Below are 20,255 nucleotides of genomic sequence, written 5' to 3' on the forward strand. Positions count from 1 at the left end.
TTCCTCCCTTTCGATTTAAAAAGCACATCGACACAGGAGATACGTTCAGGCACATTTCCACAGGAGCCGGGTCGCCCTTGAGCCCGCTGGTTCTTTCCAAAGGGTTAAGAACGTCCCGGTTTTAGAGATTATTCAGGATATGAGTGTTTTCCTTTTGCCGTCGCTGTATTTGTCCTGGATGCTGAATAATGAAGCACAATGAGTGTTTTCTCAATCCTCCATCATGTTCTGTGCGAAGCTTTGCGAATGAGCTCAATTCTCTTCCGATATTTTAAATTTGGGGAAAGCAAAGCTGAGAAATTCCAACGTCCTTCATGCATCTTAAGGCAGAGGCAAATGGGCCATTAGGATCCACTCGTTCCTCGTTGGTCTTACTGGAGAGGAGGAACTCGTGCAGGAAAAGCAAGGGCAGTTGAATTTGCCATAAAGAGCGTGCCATTTCTGCTCTCCCTGGAGCTGCCGCTTTGATTGAATCCTGAAATGAGTCGAAATGTCACAAATCCCCACCAATATGCCGGGAATGAAAATCGCCCTTGAGGGTTTTAGGGGGCGCATTAGGGGTGTGCTTAACACGTTCAGTTAAGTGTGGCTGGAGTGCACCACAAATACAACTTCATAATGTACACTCCAGCAAAATGTCCCAAAAAATATATTGATATGGAGCCTTTCCGCAGGAAGGGCCCTGGCTCGTTCTCCACTGGGGAAAAATGGTTTCTTCTAATCCAATGAAATAATCGCGATGCTGAAACTATGTTCATCTTTCATGGGAGAGAAAATGCTCATTTTTTAATGGAAAACAACTCGCTTCCAGCCCGGTAAAGCCCGGGTTGGTGCGAGCATCCTTCCCGCTCTGCGCGCCTCCTCTCTGGGTTTTGAGGAAACCAGAAAATCAGCCCTTCTTCGCCGCTTAGCATTCTCCTCACGTAAAGTGGGTCTGTGTTCCTCATTTAGTTCTGTACTGTACAGCTGGGGGAGCTGTCCGGGGCGCCGCGGCGCTATATGCAAATGACCCTGGATTTGAATGGAGATGGAGGTAGACACAAAGCTCAATTAGAGACCGAGAGAGATGGGAGGGGGGCGTTGAGTGTCTGGAGGGGGGAGGGGGACGGCGGCTTAATGCCAACCTGAGGAAACCAGTGTACGGACGGATTGGAACACAAAGCCAGAAACAGGCAGCCGGATTTGTAAATGCAACAGCCGGGCGGCGGCTCGGGCCCGTGAGGCGTTTCGGTGGCAACAATCACGTTCGGAAATATCCCTCGTGATCCACGCGCAGGTTATGAAAACCAAAACAGTACAAAGCAAATAAAAGAGACTTGGAAAAGGTGGCAGAGGGTGACAGCCATTTTGTTTCGCCGTCTCCGTCTGTGCCCAGCAGCAGCAGCGCGCATCACCCGAACCGGAGCCCGCACCGGTGTCCTTGAAGGCGTCATCTGAAATCAGAGCTGCCACTCCTGGTTGCCGCGGCAACCGAGCGGCGCGCACGCGTGCGTGAGAGGATGCTGGGCAGAATAATTAATATGCACAAGCTGGAGGAGCCTGGGCGAGGGTTTAATTGTGTTTGTCGGCGCGTAAAGCTGCGATTGATGGAAGGAATTCAGAATTACCGGAGAAGAAAAGGCGAAAGCGGAATTAGCTGAGTCAGTGGTCAGAGAAATAATTCGGGGTGATTTCATAGAATGATTTCTCTGATGAGACAGATATTTTGCTACACTCAAGGCATGACAAATAATTTAAAACCATTCCCAACGCACCAGTCGTTAATTCGTTGGGATGAGATTAATTGTTTATGGATCCTGTTATTCTGTTAAAAGATCGTCCCCCTATAAACACGGCCTGCATTTTATAAACGCAAAGGCTGATAGACAAGCCCGACATAATGCATAAAATGTCATAAATTCTGACTCGAATGCAAAGAATAAATCCTTCAAAGCAAAATAGAAATTACAAACCATGCAAAGGAAATACAAGACATTTAGCACACATTTTTAAAAGTGGAAAAATATGCAGGCAACACCAAAACAGGAGGAATTAGCTTAATTCCTCCTGTTTCGGCTGTTTGTGCAGCCGCCGCTGTCAGACACAAATATGCAGCGCAAACACGCGCACTACAGTAAACGTTGCAACGCGCTCATCAATAATGCATCGCTGCTTCATGTTTATGCAATTTACAGTCAAAGTCTGGCTGCAAGTGAAGGCGCAATCCTGCACAATAAGCGCGCAGCGCTTTGTAGGCCTATCACACGTCCAGGTGAAGCGCAGCGAGGTTAAAATCGTATTTTCCCACCTGTTACAGAGACAGATTAAGGTATTAAAAGTTCTCTGCACATACCTGTTAAAGGTTTATTTCTTTGATTCTGGCTTAAGCAGTCTTGAAGGGCTTCACGATAACGGCGCACTAAGGTAGCCTAATAAAACGGTGGCTGTGGTGATATGCAAATTAACAGCGCCCGCTGGAAGCACGCGTATTTATTATTCATAAATTACTCATGTTTATGCAAATAGAGCTACACACGGGTGGGGGTTGAGGCGCCGTCTAAACATGGGGATGGTGTGTGTGATTCCATTTCTGGTATGCTTTTTATTCAGCCGAGACTGTGGATTCAAAATGCAGGTGGGCTATTAAACAGAACAGACCATCCGATATTTCCACTCAAGTTGTACAGTGAGATGAAATCTATGTGTGTGTGCGCGTGTGTGTTACCATTAATCTATCCTTAAATATTTGTATTGTCTATATTTAATTGTAATTTATGTACTGAACTGAATATGAATGTATACTTAGCATTTTTGATAAAATATTCAATATTTACTGTTATAAAGTATATAATGTGTAATACAATGACATAATTGTACTACATACTTATGCAGTTTTTCACTTGTTTGCAAAAAATTGGATTTTTCTATTCATACTATTGGCATTTTTTAAGCCCATTAACTAATCGCAGCGTTAAACAATCGCGTTTTTTAATCGTATGAAGGCCGCTGTGTTTTGGGTTCACCTGTGCTTGTCCAATAAACGCCCGCCTCCTGTGAATAAATCTGTCTTGCGCGGTCTATCGTACATTACGGTTCGTTGCGTCATCAGAACGCGACGGGAATGACGCAGTTTGGCTTGCGACCGACCCGCATCCGTTTTTCTTCGCGAGATGAATTTTGAAATTGGAGCCGAAGTTCGGGGAGCTCGTTTTTGACATCACATCATTCGTGTCAACGATATAGCGGGTTCTATATAGGGTTTACTCTCTGGAATAAAACGGTAAATTAAAGCCAGCTAGTAGACATTTTCGCCAGCAGGGAGAGCGGGATAGCGCCTCTGACGTTCTTCAAACCCGGCGCGTTCTTCTAGAAGTTGTCATGTTCCACAACAGTTCCCACAAAAGGTTCTGGATCTTTAAAAGTGAGGATGAGCTGGAGCATATGCGCTGCAAAGCGAACCAGAAATTCCGCAATAAGATCCTGGAGAGTGGGAAGGTGAGTAGCTCTCACGCTAACGTTAAACTTCCAATCCCTAACTTTTCTCCCTGGTTATGATTTCTCCTTCTTTATGAATCAAACAGTCTGGAGCCAATGAATCCAAATTTCTGGAGCGGAATGAAGAAGACGTTTTATTCAGATACTACGAGAGGAGAATGCTGGATTTCTGTAACGCATTTAAACCAGCAATGCCCAAATCTGTCGTGGTATGTGTGCTTTTTCTGTACGTTTGCGATATATGTGCCACATAGATGTGATGTGTGTGCTGAGGCGTGTCTGAACCCTGCCAGGGTACAGCGATCATGTACTTCAGAAGATTCTACCTGAACAACTCCATCATGGAATACCATCCCAGGATTATCATGTAAGGACGGAGCTTTGGTTGGAATTCTCATGTTTGACTGTCACAGCGAGTTAAACCGCTGCTCAATGTGCATAGTTGCATTTGAAATGAGTTATTAATCTTATACAGGGAGTATTCATACAAAACCCCCCAGTTATTACAGGAAAAGCATGCTTTTTATGGTGATATGATATAAAGCCATCGTCTTTTCTCAGGTTGACGTGTGCGTACCTGTCCTGTAAAGTGGATGAGTTCAATGTGTCCAGCACCCAGTTTGTGGGCAACCTGGTTCAGGAGAGCCCGGCGGGGCAGGAGAGGGTTCTGGAGCAGATCCTGGAGTACGAACTTCTGCTCATCCAACAGCTCAACTTTCACCTGGTCGTCCACAACCCCTACAGACCCCTGGAGGGGCTGCTCATTGACCTCAAGGTTGTTTAGCAGGGGGTGAGACACTGAAACCTCGGATTCTTTGTCCCCTCTTAGTTAATTCTTCCCTTTCTTCAACATCATCGCAGACACGGTTCCCTACGCTGGAGAACCCAGAATCGTTGAGGAAGAGCTCTGACGACTTTCTGACTCAGGCAGCCATCACCGACGCGGGACTGCTGTTCCCTCCGTCTCAGATCGCCCTGGCAGCCTTACTCAACAGCGCCTTAAGAGCCGGTCTCAACTTGGAGAGGTAACGTGAGGAGTTTCGGAGCATCTCTGGTGAGTTAGAAATATTAAATGCATTTAAACGTAACTGTTTTTTTTTCTGTTAAATGCTGCTCGAAGCTACCTGACAGAATGTTTGGGGTTGAAGGGAGATAAAGAAATGCTCGCAAAGATGTATGATTCACTACGACGTGAGTATGCTGCGCCAGCCATTTGCCACCACAAGATGGCGACAGTGAGCCGTCGAATAATCTGTTCCGGTTTTCTGCTCATGCAGGGATAAAAATCCTCTTAAAGAAATATGAACTTCCCAAGGCAGAGGAGGTAAACTTATACAAGCACAAGCTGGAGAGGATCCATGCTGAATTTTCCACATCGAGCAAGTAAGGAGATGAATTTTATCGGCATTTGAGACAAAAGTGTAAAATGACCCCGGCAAGAAACTGAAGATTCCATTTGCCACAGGTAGCAAGTTTTATTTTAGCCAGGTTGTATCTAAGATGCAAAAAGGTTCAATATCAGGTAGAAAAATAAAAAAGGAGCACATCAGCTGTATGAAATACATAAAGGAAGTACAACAGCACGCCACATTCCTACCTACAGCCGCCAAACCGCGTAGCACAGCTGATATATTGGTATTGCTAACGAGTCTTTCGGGCTCACTCGTTATTCGGGTCTCCGTCAGCACGAGCTGTCCGTTTAACACTTGGTGAGGTCGGTGAGGTCCGTGTTATCTTCAGTGCAACTACGGTAAACAGTTTGGTCAACTCCCGAGTTAGGACAGGCACAGCTCCGGACACCCCGGCGACCAAGCGGGTCCCCAGGGTGCTCGCCAAGGCCCAACCACCGCGGCTGCCATGGGGGCCTCAACACCTGCGCGTGGCATAACTTCTCGGGACCGGTCGATAAGAAAACAGTCGGTGCAAAAGGTGTACTGGAGCGTCACTCGTGAGGATGGCGAAAGCTTGTTTGTTTGTTTGTTTACCCTCCACAGTTGAGTGGTGTTAGTTAAAGCAGCATATGTGTGTAGGCCCACAGTGGGATGCGTTCAGGGTCGACACGTGCACGCGGGGGCGGTTACAAACGTCTCCTACACAGCTCGGTTCAGCTAGAATCACACAAACGACGGAGCGGATCAACAACCAAAGCAACGCACAACAGTGGAAGAAGTTGTGGTCCAGGAAGCGGGTTTGTGGGTAAAGCGCGTCGTCGACCGTCCGGTGGGGGGGTGGGCGTGGGCAGATGGCGTGAGGGCAGTTAAGGCTCTTGTCATCTGGGAAAAAGAGGCGCCGGGTACAGAGTTCCCTGACGGCAGCAAACAAACGCTACTTTGGGCAGAACGTCATCTGGATCCACCCTGGAGGGGGAGGAGGGGGGGGGGTCTGGCAGGATCCGTCGGAGGAAGCAGTTGAGCTCGGCGTGGGCGTCTGGAGCGTTTTGGCGAGAGCTTCGGAGGACAGTGCTATGCAGCGAGTGGCGTCCCGCGGGGACGCGGCTGTATTGCGTTTGAACAGCGGGGGGATCGAGGCCTCATGCTTACGAACACAAACCAGCTTCAGACATGCACCGTGTGGGGGACGGCCTCACGCTCCGCCGCACGTTTGATTCTCGGCCGCGAACGTCATGAAAAACTCACATTATCTGGATGGCAGCAGCCAGTGACATGATGGTGCACTCTGTCCTGTAAGATAAAGTTTGGACACGTTACCACATGGACACTTGGACATTCACACAGGGACGGACTGACGTCGGGGGGAGGAGGTAAACTACAGCTACTGATGATGATGATGATGGTGGTGGTGGTGGTGCACTAGAATCTAGATCAGACGGCCCAGACAAACACAGAGGTCACAGAGGTCATCGGCAATAACAGCTTGCAAAGTTCTGACCGGAATCAGGTGATCACGGCGGCGTCTTTGTGTTGCAGTAAAAGAAAACGAGGGTACGAGGAGGACGGCCACGTCGCCAAAGAACCACGTCTGACAGAAGAGGTGAGGTGGTTTTTTTCCCCCCTCAGTCGATTCCATTTTTTTTCGAGGATTTTCGGCGGAATGGTGGATTTGGGCTGGAAGGATGACGGCGTTTCACGATTGTCTCTGCAGGAGTGGACCGATGAAGACCTGATTTAGGGCTGCAGACGCTGAGGAAGCCACAGAGTTTGAGAGCAGACGGGATGATCGCGATGTTATTCCGACCTGCGCTCTCCCTCCTGAAAGAATAAAGCTATTTTTCTACACTTTGTCCGGACACATTTCTGCCCGTGGGGGGATTTCACACCCGCGTTCTCACGCTGTCGGGCAACAATGAACGACTCTGTGATCTACTTTACAAAAGAATGTTTAATAAGTGCATGCACGTCTGGTACAGTCTGAGCTATTCCAAAAATTTACGGCTGTAAACACGTTTACTTGGTTTCTGATTACGTGTCTTTTCTGACATGGAAAAGTTGCCAAAAAAAAAGGAAAAACTTAACCAAAGAATCCGAAAGCTGATACAATCAGTAGGGAGAAATACTCAGCTCATACTTATAAACTCATGATTCCAGCAAGAGAATTTATTCTTAATAAAAAATAACTGAAAGAATTTGTTCCAATCTCGAAAACAAAGAAAGATAAAAGGACAAATAAACAGAAACGCTAGCATCAGCATGATATTGTCTCCACCTTTAAAATAAATCAGTCAATTACAGTATAAAAAGCATCATCGCTCAAAATCCAGTTATGAGAAAAGGGGCTGAGAACTAGCTTGTCAGTTTCCTCGCTGGGCAGTAGGGGGCAGCACACTTGGCAAGCTGCTAGCAAAACACAGTCTGAAGGGACAGACGGGTTTGTCGTGCACACCGCTCTCGGTCACTGGAGCAAGGATCTTATTTCTGATTTGGGGTGTAAGTACTGCATCGGTCGCACTCTGCTGCTGTTGTTGCATAGCTCTCTCGGGGTGACTGGGACAAAATGGCAAGATGAGTGGGGACGGGTGGGAGCGTCGGAAGAGGACAGGATGGAGGGTGGTGGCGGGAGGGGTGCCGAGGTGATGAGGGCGGCACATGCTACGACTCCTCGGTGCTGCGTTCCGCTGCAGGAGGCCCGACGGGAGGATGGGAACATGGGAGGAGGAGTGCGGTACTACCTGTTGCTGTTGGACATGGCGTACTGAGCCTGCTTCTGCTGGAGGAGCTCCGTGATGGCCAGCAGCTTTTTCAGCACGTGCTGCGCAGAGGAAACGGGGGTTAGATCCGGCTGCGGCGCGGCGCCGCCGCCGCGCTCGGGCGGTCTCTCACCTGCTGCGCGCCCCTCCCGTTGCTCAGCGTCCGCAGCTCGTCCGAGTGGGCGACGCACACCTCGTGCAGGGCGGCCAGGTCCCGGGACAGGTCCGTCCTAAAGTGCTCGGTGACTTCGGGCAGGTCGGGGACATTCTGCGAGCACAGGAGGGAACGTGAAGCTCGTGAAGCTCGTTTCATGAAACGGCGAAGTGCAGCTCACCCCCAACTCATCCAGAAACATGATCATCCTCTGTTTGTTGTTTTTGATGAAGGGGTTCACGCCCTCCATGTAGGGCTCCTGTGGGCACAAAACCACGAGTCATGGAGCTGTGGGAACACGGCTACTGTATGTTATGATCAATTCGAGCGTACTTTAGCGCCAAATTCAACCAGGTTGGCGAGGTTCTGGACCGACTTGGCCACCAGCGTGAGGGTCCGGCCTGCTGCAGAAGACGGCGGGTCTGCAAAGAAGCACAGCTGGTTCAAGGTCACCGTGCACACGGGGGTTGGGTGCTTGTTTTAAAGTCATGCTAACCAGTGATGATGTTGAACATTCTGGGGTTGAGGATGGCCGGACAGATGAGTCTTAGAAAGACAAAACCACTGAGGGGGGGGGGGGGGGGGGGGGGGGGAGAACAGGTGAAGGCCAAACATAGAAAGTTCTGATCGATTGGTGATCGAGCTGTAAAAGCACACACGTACCTTACAACTCTGGTCCTCATGGTGGTGTTGTTGGGCCACTTCTGCTGCACAGACTTTTGCAGACAGCCGTAGATGAACCGTAACGTCCTGTCATCATCACAGATTCAGGTCCATTAGATCCACGTGTCTCTATCTCAGCAGTCACTTTAACCATCTGAACACCAGTGTGGACGATACGGGCGCGCGGTGCGTGCGTGCGTGTGTGTGTGTGCGTTCTTACGGTGGGAGGATCTCTGCAGCCATGAAGATCTTCTCCACCAGTTCAGACAAGATGTTGAGGAGATGAGACAGGTTGAGGTTCACGTCCTCGTTCTTCTCCAGTTTAGAAGGGTTCAGCTTGAGGGGGAAGAGAAAAAGCTTTCAACAGATGTCTGAGGTCTCCAGGAACCTGGGTGGACTGAAGGAAGAACCAGAGGAGAACCGAAGACCCCTCCTCCACCCTCCCTGTACCTCGCAGGACTGCTTGCTCTCCATGATCCTGAGGATGGTGTCTTTGAGAGCGTGGTGGACAAACGGCGTCGCCGTGGCTTTCATGTACTGCTCCATCAGCGTGCTGGCGAGCGTGGTCGCTCTGAACAACGTCGTCGCCTCGTCTGGTTGCTGTGCGACGGGGGAAACGCGTCAGTGTCGAACCTCGGGCGGAGGAAGCCCCCCGGCGATGTTGAGATTCACTCGTGCGTCTTTTGTTACCTTCCATGTTGATTTCCCTGTCGTTGAGGGTCCTGAGTAGAGGCGCTTCAGCCTTCTCGTGCCTGAAGATCTTCAGCAGGAGGCCGGCCAGTAAGGTGCGGTCCTGCCCACAAACGTGGGCCAGAGCGTAGATGACGTGGAACTCTTTCTGCAAGATCATCTGGGGGGAGGGGGAGAAAAGCCAACAGTTGTTGTGGCCCGTTTACAGACGGATCGACCGTAACCCCCCCACAGACCTCTTTGAACTCGCTGTACTCCTCCTCGGGCATGATCTTCTCCACGGAGTACCGGGCGCGTACTCGCAGCGAGCCCGGCTCGATGCCCTTCAGGGGCACGTGGGAGCTGAGCGGGAACCACTCGTCGATCATCTGTCCCCTCTGGAGACGGTTCAGCTGGCAGCGCATGAACACTGGCGGACAGAGAGGACGCGTGAGGAGGACGGAGAGGACGCGTGAGGAGGACGGAGAGGACGCGCGAGGAGGACGGAGAGGATGCGTGAGGACGCGTGAGGCGGACGGAGAGGACGCGTGAGGAGGACGGAGAGGACGCGCGAGGAGGACGGAGAGGACGCGCGAGGAGGACGGAGAGGACGCGTGAGGCGGACGGAGAGGACGCGTGAGGAGGTCGGAGAGGACGCGTGAGGAGGACGGAGAGGACGCGCGAGGAGGACGGAGAGGACGCGCGAGGAGGTCGGAGAGGACGCGTGAGGAGGACGAGAGGACGCGTGAGGAGGTCGGAGAGGACGCGTGAGGCGGACGGAGAGGACGCGTGAGGAGGACGGGAGCACGCGTGGGAGTGAAACAGGCGGCGTGCGCTTACAGATGTCGCTCTCTTTGCTCTTCTTCGTCTTGTTGCTCAGGCTGATCTCAAATCGGTTGATTTCGCTCGACAGGTCGCTGCAACGACAAAGAGTTCGTCAGTCGTCCGTCCGGGCGGGCGGACGACTCCAGATGTGTGGCGGACTCACTCGAAGATGAATTCCTCGGTGAAAACAGGGTTCTGGCCCTCCCTGGGGTGCGTCTTGGCCACCTGGACACTGTTCAGGTAGATGTTACAGTAGGGGCTGGTGAAATACTTGACGGGCAGCTTGTGGGCCTCCTCCACGTACAGCATCAGGCTGCTCACCTGGGGGCGGAGCCAGACAAACAGAGCAGCGTTTACTGGGGAAACTGTGTGTTCCTGAGGAGCGACATCAATTACTGGGCTTCAGTTCAGCGTCACACCTGTCTAAGCCTCTTGTTGGAAGGCTGCTGAGTGGTTTTCCTTAAGTTACTGCAGAACGTCTGAAGGCATTTCATCCAATCCTGCAAAAAGAGAAGACACGCGGAACGTTTATGAGGCAAACGCAGCTTCTTTGGGATGAACACGACCTGTTGTTCAGTCTATAAACCACAATAAAGGGCTTCAATTTTAGAGAAGCCGGTTGTTGGTGGGATGGAGCTTTTATTACCTGCGCGTGCTCTGAAGCCTCCCCAGCAAAGTAGAATATGTACTGTTCCTCGCTAAAGTGCTGCACGACGATCTGGAAACAGTTTGGCCTGCAGGACAAAAACCACCAGAAGTTTGAGAACCGGACTTTGTGCAAAGGAAACAGCCACGATGTCACATCTCACCTGCCAAACAGGCTGTCGTGAACACCGTAGACGGAGCACACGCTGAGATCGATCAGCCCTTTGGGTTTGGTTGCTCTCTTCTCGCTCTCAAAGTAGATGAGCTGGGCGTCGTTCCCCTCCAGGATGAAGTAGAGGTTCTTCCATCGCTTGCCTTTGCCTGAGGGTGAGAGGAGCGGGTCAGGCGTGCAGCCCCGGCCCAGAGACGGCGCCCGTTCTGACGTCACAGCTCCCTCACCTTTGTTGAACAGGAGGTAGCCTTTCTTCACAATGTTTTTGTAGAAAGCGTCTTTTGTTTTCCGCCTGATAGTGTTATAAATTTCTCTGCCGTCCACCGTGTCAGTGAAAACCTGCTCCTGGTGCTGCAAGTAGAAAACAAGTGGACTGAAGCGCAGTTGTGCTGAGCGCGTCGCGGCGGCCCGGCCGGGCAGCGCTTACCTGCACGGAAACAGGCTCTTTCAGGTTGTAGCCCTCCACGATCTGCTCCTTCTTGTAATGGTCGATGATGTCGCCGACACTGTTGGACGTTCACAAAAAAAAATGAAAACACAGGAAGCCAACGGCCGGACAGCTTAGACAGTGGCGTCCGTACCTGTTGTAGTACCTCCCGCCCATCATGTACTGATTGTTGGGTGTGGGGGAGATCTTGAACCTTTGGATGTTTTCATTGGTGCGAAAAAACAGGGAGTAATCCCCAGGTGTGTTGTCCGACGGCCGGACCAGGAAGCCGCACACTTGGCCGACTGGTGGATGACGGGCGGCGAGACAGAAGCAAAGTGTTAGCGCGTAGCTGGAGTTCAATGCGTCTGTAAGTTCATACAGCCAGGTAGGCGATTAATCCAGGAAATGAAGAACGTACCTGTCATCAGCAGGTTGTAGGCCTCCTGCTTGGTGATCTTCCCGTGATACCAGCTGTGCGAAAAGATGCGCAGAAATAAAGTCTCCATATTTACGATCGACCGAGGAACGTTGGGTTTGTGAACAAATGCTTACACTTTTCCCTCGTGTGGATCCTCCTCTCGCCCCTAAAAGGTACCATTTAGTCATTAGGATGGTTCTTTTGCACTCCACCGGGGTAACACTTGACAGCCAAAACACTCACCACCTCCTCCACCAGATCCTCCACGATGAGGCCCTGCTCCTCGGTGCGGACGTTGGTCACCCACATCCAACCGTCATCCAGTTCATTGTGAACAATAAACATGTCCCCTTTAAGGAAGCTAAAAAATAGGAATGAGAAATGAGCTCCACAAACTCATTTGACACCAGCCTTTACTACTCTGCGACAGCGATGGTGTAGTTCTCGCCCATCACCAGCAGGGGTCTCCCGTGCCTCGGTTTACAATCTGCCGCTTCAACGTCTAACTTAGCTTAAGCTGTGGTTTGGTGGTAAACTTGACTTCAGACAGATGGTTATCAGATTGCGGAAATAAGGGAGCGCTCGGCTCATCGGAAACTGTGCCAGGTGAATGAGACACACAAGGCTGTTTTTCATTCACAAGTCAGCTGATGTGCTGTGCAGGCTGCAGCGAGGAGGAGAAGGAAGAGTCTGAGAGAATCTAGGCTGCAACACAACCTCGCTATTGTGGAGTGGAGGAGGAAAAAAACAGCTCACTTTAGTGTCTTAAAGAGTCCGACCAATAACAGCACTTTCCTGGCCCTGTTTCTGGCTCCACCCCAACTTCTAGTTTTTACATTTGACAAGCTCAACTAAAATGTCATTTTCATGATATTTGTGATCATAACTTGATGGCAGCATATTTCTAAAATATGGGATAGGTTCACGTTCATCGCTACTGCTTGCTAACACCACTCAAAGCGTGTGGGCGCTGAATGAGATCTTGGCAGTTTTCCTCCTCCTTGCCTGATGTGGGAGTTCATATTCATATTTATATTCATATTCTTAACATTTCTGGGACTTTTCAAACTCCGTGAGTCTTGGGCCACGCTGGGAACCGTAGCCGGGCGCATTTTAACACCCTGACTAATCATTTATTAGCAATAATATTACATCTATTACTGTTAATTATTCCAGAACTCTTGACAGCACTTGGCTGATAATGAAATGTGATCTTGCCTAAGACGGAGCCTATTTGGCAGCAGCTAGCGTCCATAATCCAGTTCATTATCAACGCGCGGGCACGGACGTGCACACTTGCCTGATTTCATCAGTATCCGGCACTTTGGTGTATGGAAGAATGGCCCTCACTCTCCTTCGGTCTTCTACAGGCTGAGGAAGCACAAGAATGGTCAACATCGCAGTAAGACCGGGCGTTAGCATTAGCATTAGCTTCAGCTGGGTAGCGTTGCTTCAGGAAGTGCGACTCGCCTCTGGAGGTGCCACCGGTGACAGGAGTTTCTCCCCCTTCAGCAGACAAGACACATAGCTGTAATACCCGATCAGGTCTGACAGGGAAGAGAAGCGCCGGCCGCCGATGTAATAGTCCCCACACATGGCGATGATCCTGCCAAAAGAAAGCGAGATGACGGACCTGCCGCGTGGAGTGGGCCCAAACTATTGGTGCCAGAACTTTTCCCAGGTGTGACTCAGAATCCCGTGCTTCGCCACCCCATCATGACGGCTGAGTGGATCCCTAATTGAGGGGTGCTAACAACCTCCCTGCGTGTCGTTACTCATTTCCTGCGTGCGTCCCAGAACATTAACCCGTCTAAGTGTAGGTGTCAATCGGAAATCCCTTCCGGAATCTTGTGTCCAGCGTGGATGACATCATAAGGGAAGGATGGAACTGTTGCTTTATTAGGACGCATTCAAGGTGGGAAAAGTCCTCGTGTCGGGATAAACAACACAAAGCTGAAGATAAAGAGCAAAAAGGGCGGAATGATGTGGGCGGAGGGACGGGTCAGCAGCGTTAATGATACATTTTATTCTTAGAATCGTGCTTATCGATCCGGTTTACTGGCTCTGCTCCATCTTGTGCCAAGTAAATCATTCCTTTGAAGCACAAACATTCCCCGTGACCTCAATCTGCAGGAGTGTCTTCTTAACGCCAGATAATGGATCCTCATCATAAATATATAACCTGTCCACAGAGGGAGCAGATGGACGGATCGCGCCGCCTAATCTGACCCGATTTATTGACTGGCGGGTCGGAAAACCCAGTCGGTTTGACTGACTGGGACGTTTCAACGTACTGGTAGTTTTCCAGTCGCTTCTCGTGCTGCTGATTCATCGGGAATTCTGTATCCAAACCATCCGAGGGTGCTTTGAGGTAATTATTAACCCTTGTTTGGCCCTTATCTCTTTATTTGAGCGTCAACTGCTGCCAGATCCAGCTGGGTTTCGTAACAGCACCAGTCGGAACGTTCCTGACTGGAACGCTACAAATACGGCGCCCGTACCTGAAGTGGTTGACCACGTTGGTCATACTGAGGAAGGAGAGGACGAAGGAGCCGGGCCGGCGGTCGCTCTCCCTGATGAGGTAGCTGCCGGGGTTCCGAGCCTGGCGGAGCCGCTCCTCTGCGATGGTTCGGTCCAGCTTGCCATGGTACCACCTGGAAGAGGGAGGAGGTACAGAGGCTGAGATCATCGGACGCTCAGAATCCTTCAGGAGCGCCTCCGAACTGTTGGCGCCATTCACACGAACACGTTTCAGACCCCCGACGTGGCGAGCGGCTAAAAGCTGAAGAACCCCGAAGAACCCGAGGAGTTCCAGCAAAGCATGAAAGCTCTGAATTAAACAGGAGCACCGGAGTAACAGCTGGTTAAAAATTCAGCCACCCGGGGTAAAAAAAAAGAACGCTCGTCCAAATTTAGGCCTGCGGAGCCTCCTGGGGTGGGGGGGGGGGGCAGCGATACTGAAGGCACCACCGGTGTGATGGAGGGAAGTGATGATGTTCTGACAGGCACTAAAGCAAAATACAACACAACAGAGGCGCCTAAGAATCCACAGCTAAAGCTAAAGCTAAACCACTGGGGGGGGGGGACCCTGATGGACCTGAACGCACCACCAGGACCTGAACAAACCATCAAGACCTGAACCCACCACCAGGACCTGAACCCACCACCAGGACCTGAACGCACCATCAGGACCTGAACCCACGGCGGACTTGGACTGGTGTCATTCCCACGATGCAGGCCGTGCACGCTCCATCAGAGACGTGCACAGGTGAGCACACACAGAGCCCGTTCACCTGTTCCCCAGGTTGAATCTCTCCACCTGCTTCAGGAGCGTGTGTAGCATCACCGGCCAACTGTGGCGTTCCTCTGCTGCCGTACGGCGCCTCCAGCTCAGCTGCATTATTCACGGAGTTTGCACGATTTAATTTTAGGTAAACAGCTTTCTAACACACACGCACACACACACACACACGGTGCAACTATCCTGGCACCTACACCTTCAGGAAATGGAAGCTAATGTTATATTTACTGTAACTTATAAACTCTAATATTTGCTGCCTATGTGTCTGACAACCAACATGAGACGCACCGGGATCGCCCGATCGTGTCGGTACCCGAGCGCAGCAGTGATGTCACGGCACAAACGTGCGCCCAGGCTGTGGAAACGCCAGAGAAGGACGGGACGGTGCGTTTCCGGTTAACTTTTCATCTTCGGGGCGCACGAGCTCTTGAGCTAAGCTGCGTGCACGCTGCCACTAATTGTGTCACGCTGTCAGGAACAATATTGCTGTGTGCTGCTGAAACCCAACATGCCTGAGCCCAGTGAGCAGGACGCCAGGACGCGGCGCCCCGGGACGCGGCGCCCCGGGACGCGGCGCGAGCGCACGTTAGCATTTCTAATGCGCACGAGTCCTTGCAGCTGTGTTATTCAGGTTGAAAGGCTTCAAAGACGCGTCATCAGAGCCGTGGCCGTGCGCATTAAGCCTGCTAATTCCAATCAAAGGCTTCCTTTAGATGTATATTTTAGACATGATCGCAACACAAAAGTGCTAAATACATTTCTCAGAAGTAATGACGCCCAGAGGGCGACAGCCTTGGGACTGTCTCCATTATAAATGTCTTAAAGTGTAAAATATAAATTAGATTTGGGTTTTAATGATGCAATAATTCAGCGTTCGCGTCCGTGCACTCATTAGCAGAGCTGCTTTCTAGACAAATGGGGTTTTTTTTTCTGTCCGAGTCTCTGAGGACGCCGAGGCTAACGGGGCAGACGGGGCAGATGGGGCAGATGGGGCTCTTTCTGCCCGGACTGAGTCCCGTCTCAGTCTGTTCTTTCCTGCGTCCTCCTGCAGCTTCTGCCGTCCCTCTCAGACCTCTCCACAGACCAACTGTCGGCCCCTTTCAGCTTCAAAACTCAGGGAGCATCAGAACACGTCTGAAACACGGAACGCACACGTTACACACGACACGGGACATTTACATGAAACCACTGAATCATACATTAGGTACGTGCACGTGTTATTGCCCCTGGAACTGCCCCCGTCTGCTCGCTGCGACCCCACCGGGTGCCCCACTTACGCCGAGTTCGCCGCCTGCTGCATCTCCCTCCCTCGCCCCATGGTCTCACGCGGTGCGCCCGCTCCTCTGGCGGCGCTGCTGCCCGGGCGTAGACGGCGAGCGGCGGTGTGGCGAGCGGCGCGGCAGCTCTGCGTCTCTACCGGGCATGTTGGTGCCGCTCAGCCGCCACCTCAGAGCGGACGTCGCCCATCCGACGGGACAATCCGCAACATCCAAGACTCCACCTGTGATCCAGCCAGCCTCCCAGATTACCCTCCTCTAGCTTCCTGTCGCTCCCGCTTGATCCCGCTCCCGTTTGTTACCGCCCCCTCCTCCTGTCCCCCATGAAGCCGATTGGTTCGGGCCGGCGGTGACGCACGCGCACACGCACGCCGTACAAACAAACACTCTGAGAAACTCGCCAACATCCAGGCACGCATGAGCGGCCAACCCCGAAACAGGCAGTAAGTTCACAGCACGCCACATTCGCCCAGTTTCACCCCTGCTCAACGCGCACGTTCTGCCGTCAGACGTAGCAGAACGTCGCTTAATTCCAAGCTGAACGACTTCCCGTCTCGGAGAAGCCTCCCTGTTAGCATCATTTTCCCTGTTAGCATCATTTTCCCTGTTAGCATCATTTTCCTGCTCAGCTGACAGTGAAATGTTCACCTCCCGCCTGTGAATCAGCCTCGCTGAGACACTTTTATTACATTAGTGGTCGACCGTGTCACCTGCAGGGCCCTGACAGCCTGCTGCTGTTTCAGAGGCATGACCCCCCCCCCCCCCCGATTAAAAACCTTATTTAGAGGAAACCATTAATAAAAGAATGCTTTTACAAAATGAGATTGCGCCGCGCGCTAACCTTTAAAGTAAATTGGTGCTAGAGATGGAGCTAAGCTAATAAGCTAATTCTATTATTCCCTTCACTTCCAAAAGGGAACTCCAAACAGTCCGACAGCAAAAGATCCTCCTACGATCGGGATCCATCCTGTCCCGATCCACAGGTGAAACTGCCGAGCTCAAATAGAGCTTTAAAAATCAGCAAAACCTGTGGCAATGACCTTCGTTATTACCTGCTGCTCGTTCCCACAAGTAAACAACGAGAATAAGTTGAATAAATTGTGTATGGAACAGGCAGGGAACAGGCAGGGAACAGGCAGGGAAGGGCAGGGAACGGGCAGGGAACAGGCAGGGAACAGGCAGGGCAGTGTGGATATTGGAAGGGCATGACAGGATGTTGTGGGAAGGCCGGAGCAACTATGGAAAACAGGCTTTGCCTCATCGATGCTCAGCATAAAGTCCTGGGATTGAAATCAACAGGCCTCAGGGATGAGAAAAGCCAATTTATAATGTAGAACCTTCTAAAAACAATTAAATTCAATTAAAATGATCATTCCAGACAGGCAGACAGACAGTTAGCTTAGCAGTATCCGAGCTATATGACACGATCCTTGAGAAATATTTGGAATTCCATGTTTCCCAACACTTCCCAAAGCTGCACCAGGTTGAAGGAGCTCAATTAACGCCACAGTTGCAGTGATGTTAACGGCTAATCTGTTAAACACATTTGCAGAGCTACAATTCCCAAATCCATCTTTCCTGCTGCCTCTGGGTCCTCAGGGAAACCCTTTATAACTTCAAATCCCCGCTAATCTCCGTGGAAACTAGGAGCGACGCCTCGTTTCCCAACGCAGCAGAGGGCCGCAGGTTTGGAGCGGCAGGAGGAGCCGTGGGCCCACCTCCCCTCCGAGGTCCTCTGCTCCAGAATCAGGTCCCACTTATGGATGAGACCATGTTGCGCAACGCTGACGATGTGTCTGATTGCTGTTTGCCTCTTAAAAAAAATGCACATTTCCTCTGTTGCACAATGCCAATGTGACAATTTAGCATTTTGGGGCGGGCAAACGCCGCCGGGCCGCCCCCGCCAGGAGGTTTCTAGCGTTCCCAACGTTCCCAACACTCCCGTCGGAGGCTGTTAGCATCTCTTAGCAGCTATAACAGACCGGTGATGGGAACGCCGACGCAGCTGAGGAGCCAGGACCAAGCTCGGGCTCCTTCAGGTCCGGTGAACGCAACAGCGGGGTTCAACGCCGCTGCTGTCGCCACGGCGACGAGGCATCCTGCTTCAGCAGAGGGGAATAAATCGTAAAGGAAAGAGACTGTTGCAAACAGCTGGAGGCTGGGGGTGGGGGGGGGGGAATAAAAGATCATTTATTTCCCTGCCGTGTTTTTAAACGTCTTCGCCGTTTAACACGGACAAAGCGGAGTGGTCGTAAAAGGAAAACGGCGCAGGTCACTCCGCGCGCCCGTCACACACATTTCACAACACAAAAGGGGAAGTGGGCTAATAATAACCCGAAAAAGTTGTAAGCAGATCATTTTTCAAAAGCCAAACCCTTTCAACCAAACCACCGACCTCCCAAAACAGAGGAAGAGGCCGTGTCTCGCACCTGTGTGTGAGTGTGTGTGTGTCTGTGAGCGTGTGTGTGAGTGAGAGTGTGTGTGAGTGTGTGTTGGAGTAAATCTCCCCAAAAGAACAGGGACAGAACCTTAAGGGTGAGACCCCATCACGCCCATCAGGTGGTGGAGGTCAGGACGGACGTTTGCCAATGCAGGAGCTAAATTTGGCTCCTGACACCACTGATCAAACACCTTTGGATCGGCCACGTGCGCGTCCTCAGACGTGCAGCGACCCTCTGTAAGAGCTGCAGATGTACAGATGCATCTGCTGGGCTGCTAATTCTAAAGTTGCAGGAGCCAGCAACAGTTCGGAGGTGCTGGGGGAGCCGGGGGAGGCTGCAGCATACTCACTGGTTGGTGGGGGGTGCGGAGAGGGGAAACACCACCTCTTCTTCATCGCATTCCGTCCCATCCTGCATGTCGCTTTCATCCACGGTGCCTGGGGGCGGTGGGGGCGGCGGCGGCAGTGGGGGGAACACGGTGGGCCCATCGGGGCCTGTCGATGTGGGTGAAATCCGGCTCGCTGGACCCTCCGAAGTGGGAGAGCAGCGGGCGCCGCTCCCGGTCCCTGAGCTTGTTCCTTGGAGAGGCGTGTGTCCACCGACCGCTCCGCCACTCCCTGCTCCGCTGATATCCAGACCAGACAGGGGATATGTGACACTCATGTCGAGGAAGGAGTCCGGCGAGGTGTTTGGATGTTGGCGACCGGTGGGCGCCGGTCCCTGTCCCATGTCAGGGACTCGCGCTCTGTCCGGCCTGGGATAGTAGGGGAAAGGGGCCGTCTCCGGGCCTCCTCCGCCAGCCACCCCCGTCCCTGCGGTGACCGAGCCCGTATCCTCACTGCTGACCTCCGCGGCCATCATCATATTAGGCAACCGAGCAGAGGGGGAAAAGTCCAGAAGGGAACCCGCCCTTCCCCTCCGTTCTCACAACGCGCCTTCAGCGTTCGGGATCGGAGGAAACAACCGCAAAAGTTTCTCTAATTCGCGTTCGGCTAGTCAGTCAACATTAGCCGACAAGCTAACGTAGCTGGCGCGGCTCAACTAGCGGGCGTTAGCCTCCGCTCGCTGCCAGGTAGCCGAGCTAAAGCTAGCGGGACGGCTAACTGCTTCGAGACACTTGATGAGTTCTCGCTCGCTACGTCTTCATTGTTTTCTGAGTTTAAACTTTACTCGGAAACGCCGTCTGCAAAGGGGCGTCAAGGCGTCTCCAGAGAAAATTCCGACGCGCGACTCTTGGCTGCTTCTTGCGTTCTTTCCGGACGTCAGCCTCGGTACCAAGCGGACCACTTGTCGCGGAGTGTTGCTTTATTGTCGCCGTTGAGGGCAACGCCGTCCTTTCCCAGTGTTGTTGTTTTCTCTCTCCCCCACTTTCCACCCCGCTCTGGCGTCCGGTCCACCGGCGACCCGGCGCTAAAACCAAATCCCGGCACGGTGCGGCGTTTTACGCGAACTACCATGTCGCGCAGCGCCCGCAGACGGTCCTTGCGCACACAGGCTAAGTTGGTCTTTATTCGGATGTTTCGGGGCTGGTGGCTGCCTGGCGTGCCCGCTACTGCGCTGCGCCCTCTCCCCTCCCTCGATCCTCTCATTCAGCGCGCAGACGCGGCCAAACGAGCGCAGAGCCGCGCCGGAGACGATCCAT

General features: G+C 52.0%; 2 protein-coding genes and 1 long non-coding RNA gene across 4 annotated transcripts in view; 1 reads left to right on the plus strand and 2 right to left on the minus strand.

Annotated features, from left to right (window-relative positions):
* The window catches only part of LOC130525388 (uncharacterized), a 28,560-nt gene extending 26,124 nt beyond the window's left edge, over window positions 1-2,436 (minus strand). Inside the window, exon 1 of one of the 2 annotated variants that reach the window (XR_008950475.1) lies at window positions 2,333-2,436. This is a non-coding gene — a long non-coding RNA (uncharacterized LOC130525388). The remainder of the gene's footprint in view (window positions 1-2,332) is intronic. The other variant, XR_008950476.1, reaches the window with a different exon arrangement.
* Window positions 2,437-3,091: 655 nt separating this feature from the next.
* Window positions 3,092-6,710, plus strand: ccnh (cyclin H). The gene is made up of 9 exons (XM_057032128.1): window positions 3,092-3,474; window positions 3,561-3,683; window positions 3,768-3,841; window positions 4,036-4,249; window positions 4,336-4,499; window positions 4,595-4,665; window positions 4,752-4,857; window positions 6,402-6,465; window positions 6,577-6,710. Exons 1-9 carry the CDS (start codon window positions 3,358-3,360, stop codon window positions 6,601-6,603), a joined length of 960 nt encoding a protein of 319 aa, XP_056888108.1. The 5' UTR covers window positions 3,092-3,357; the 3' UTR covers window positions 6,604-6,710.
* rasa1a (RAS p21 protein activator (GTPase activating protein) 1a) lies at window positions 4,930-20,200 on the minus strand. The gene is made up of 26 exons (XM_057032122.1): window positions 18,963-20,200; window positions 14,096-14,248; window positions 13,065-13,200; window positions 12,895-12,965; window positions 11,838-11,955; window positions 11,729-11,760; window positions 11,595-11,647; window positions 11,328-11,478; window positions 11,174-11,252; window positions 10,974-11,097; window positions 10,739-10,895; window positions 10,576-10,663; window positions 10,349-10,429; window positions 10,093-10,250; window positions 9,945-10,021; window positions 9,362-9,534; window positions 9,126-9,285; window positions 8,886-9,028; window positions 8,656-8,771; window positions 8,436-8,522; window positions 8,269-8,336; window positions 8,106-8,194; window positions 7,954-8,031; window positions 7,752-7,886; window positions 7,601-7,680; window positions 4,930-6,155 (listed from the first exon to the last, which is right to left on the minus strand). The coding sequence occupies exons 1-26, from the start codon at window positions 19,475-19,477 to the stop codon at window positions 6,107-6,109; spliced, it is 3,171 nt and encodes a 1,056-aa protein (XP_056888102.1). The 5' UTR covers window positions 19,478-20,200; the 3' UTR covers window positions 4,930-6,106.
* Between the last annotated feature and the right edge of the window lie 55 nt (window positions 20,201-20,255).

Source organism: Takifugu flavidus, chromosome 5 (genome assembly GCF_003711565.1).
Source record: "Takifugu flavidus isolate HTHZ2018 chromosome 5, ASM371156v2, whole genome shotgun sequence".
Taxonomy (NCBI): Eukaryota; Metazoa; Chordata; class Actinopteri; order Tetraodontiformes; family Tetraodontidae; genus Takifugu; species Takifugu flavidus.

Bases quoted from the DNA above. Each gene is read 5' to 3' on its own strand.
- ccnh (XM_057032128.1), top strand. From the start codon at position 3,358: ATGTTCCACAACAGTTCCCACAAAAGGTTCTGGATCTTTAAAAGTGAG. The intron at 3,475-3,560 runs GTGAGTAGCTCT...TGAATCAAACAG, and splicing joins AGATCCTGGAGAGTGGGAAG to TCTGGAGCCAATGAATCCAA. The intron at 4,858-6,401 runs GTAAGGAGATGA...TTTGTGTTGCAG, and splicing joins GAATTTTCCACATCGAGCAA to TAAAAGAAAACGAGGGTACG.
- rasa1a (XM_057032122.1), bottom strand. From the start codon at position 19,477: ATGATGATGGCCGCGGAGGTCAGCAGTGAGGATACGGGCTCGGTCACC. The intron at 10,251-10,348 runs GTGTGACGCTGA...CTCCGCCCCCAG, and splicing joins CCAACAAGAGGCTTAGACAG to GTGAGCAGCCTGATGCTGTA. The intron at 7,681-7,751 runs GTGAGAGACCGC...TCCTCTGCGCAG, and splicing joins ACGGGAGGGGCGCGCAGCAG to CACGTGCTGAAAAAGCTGCT.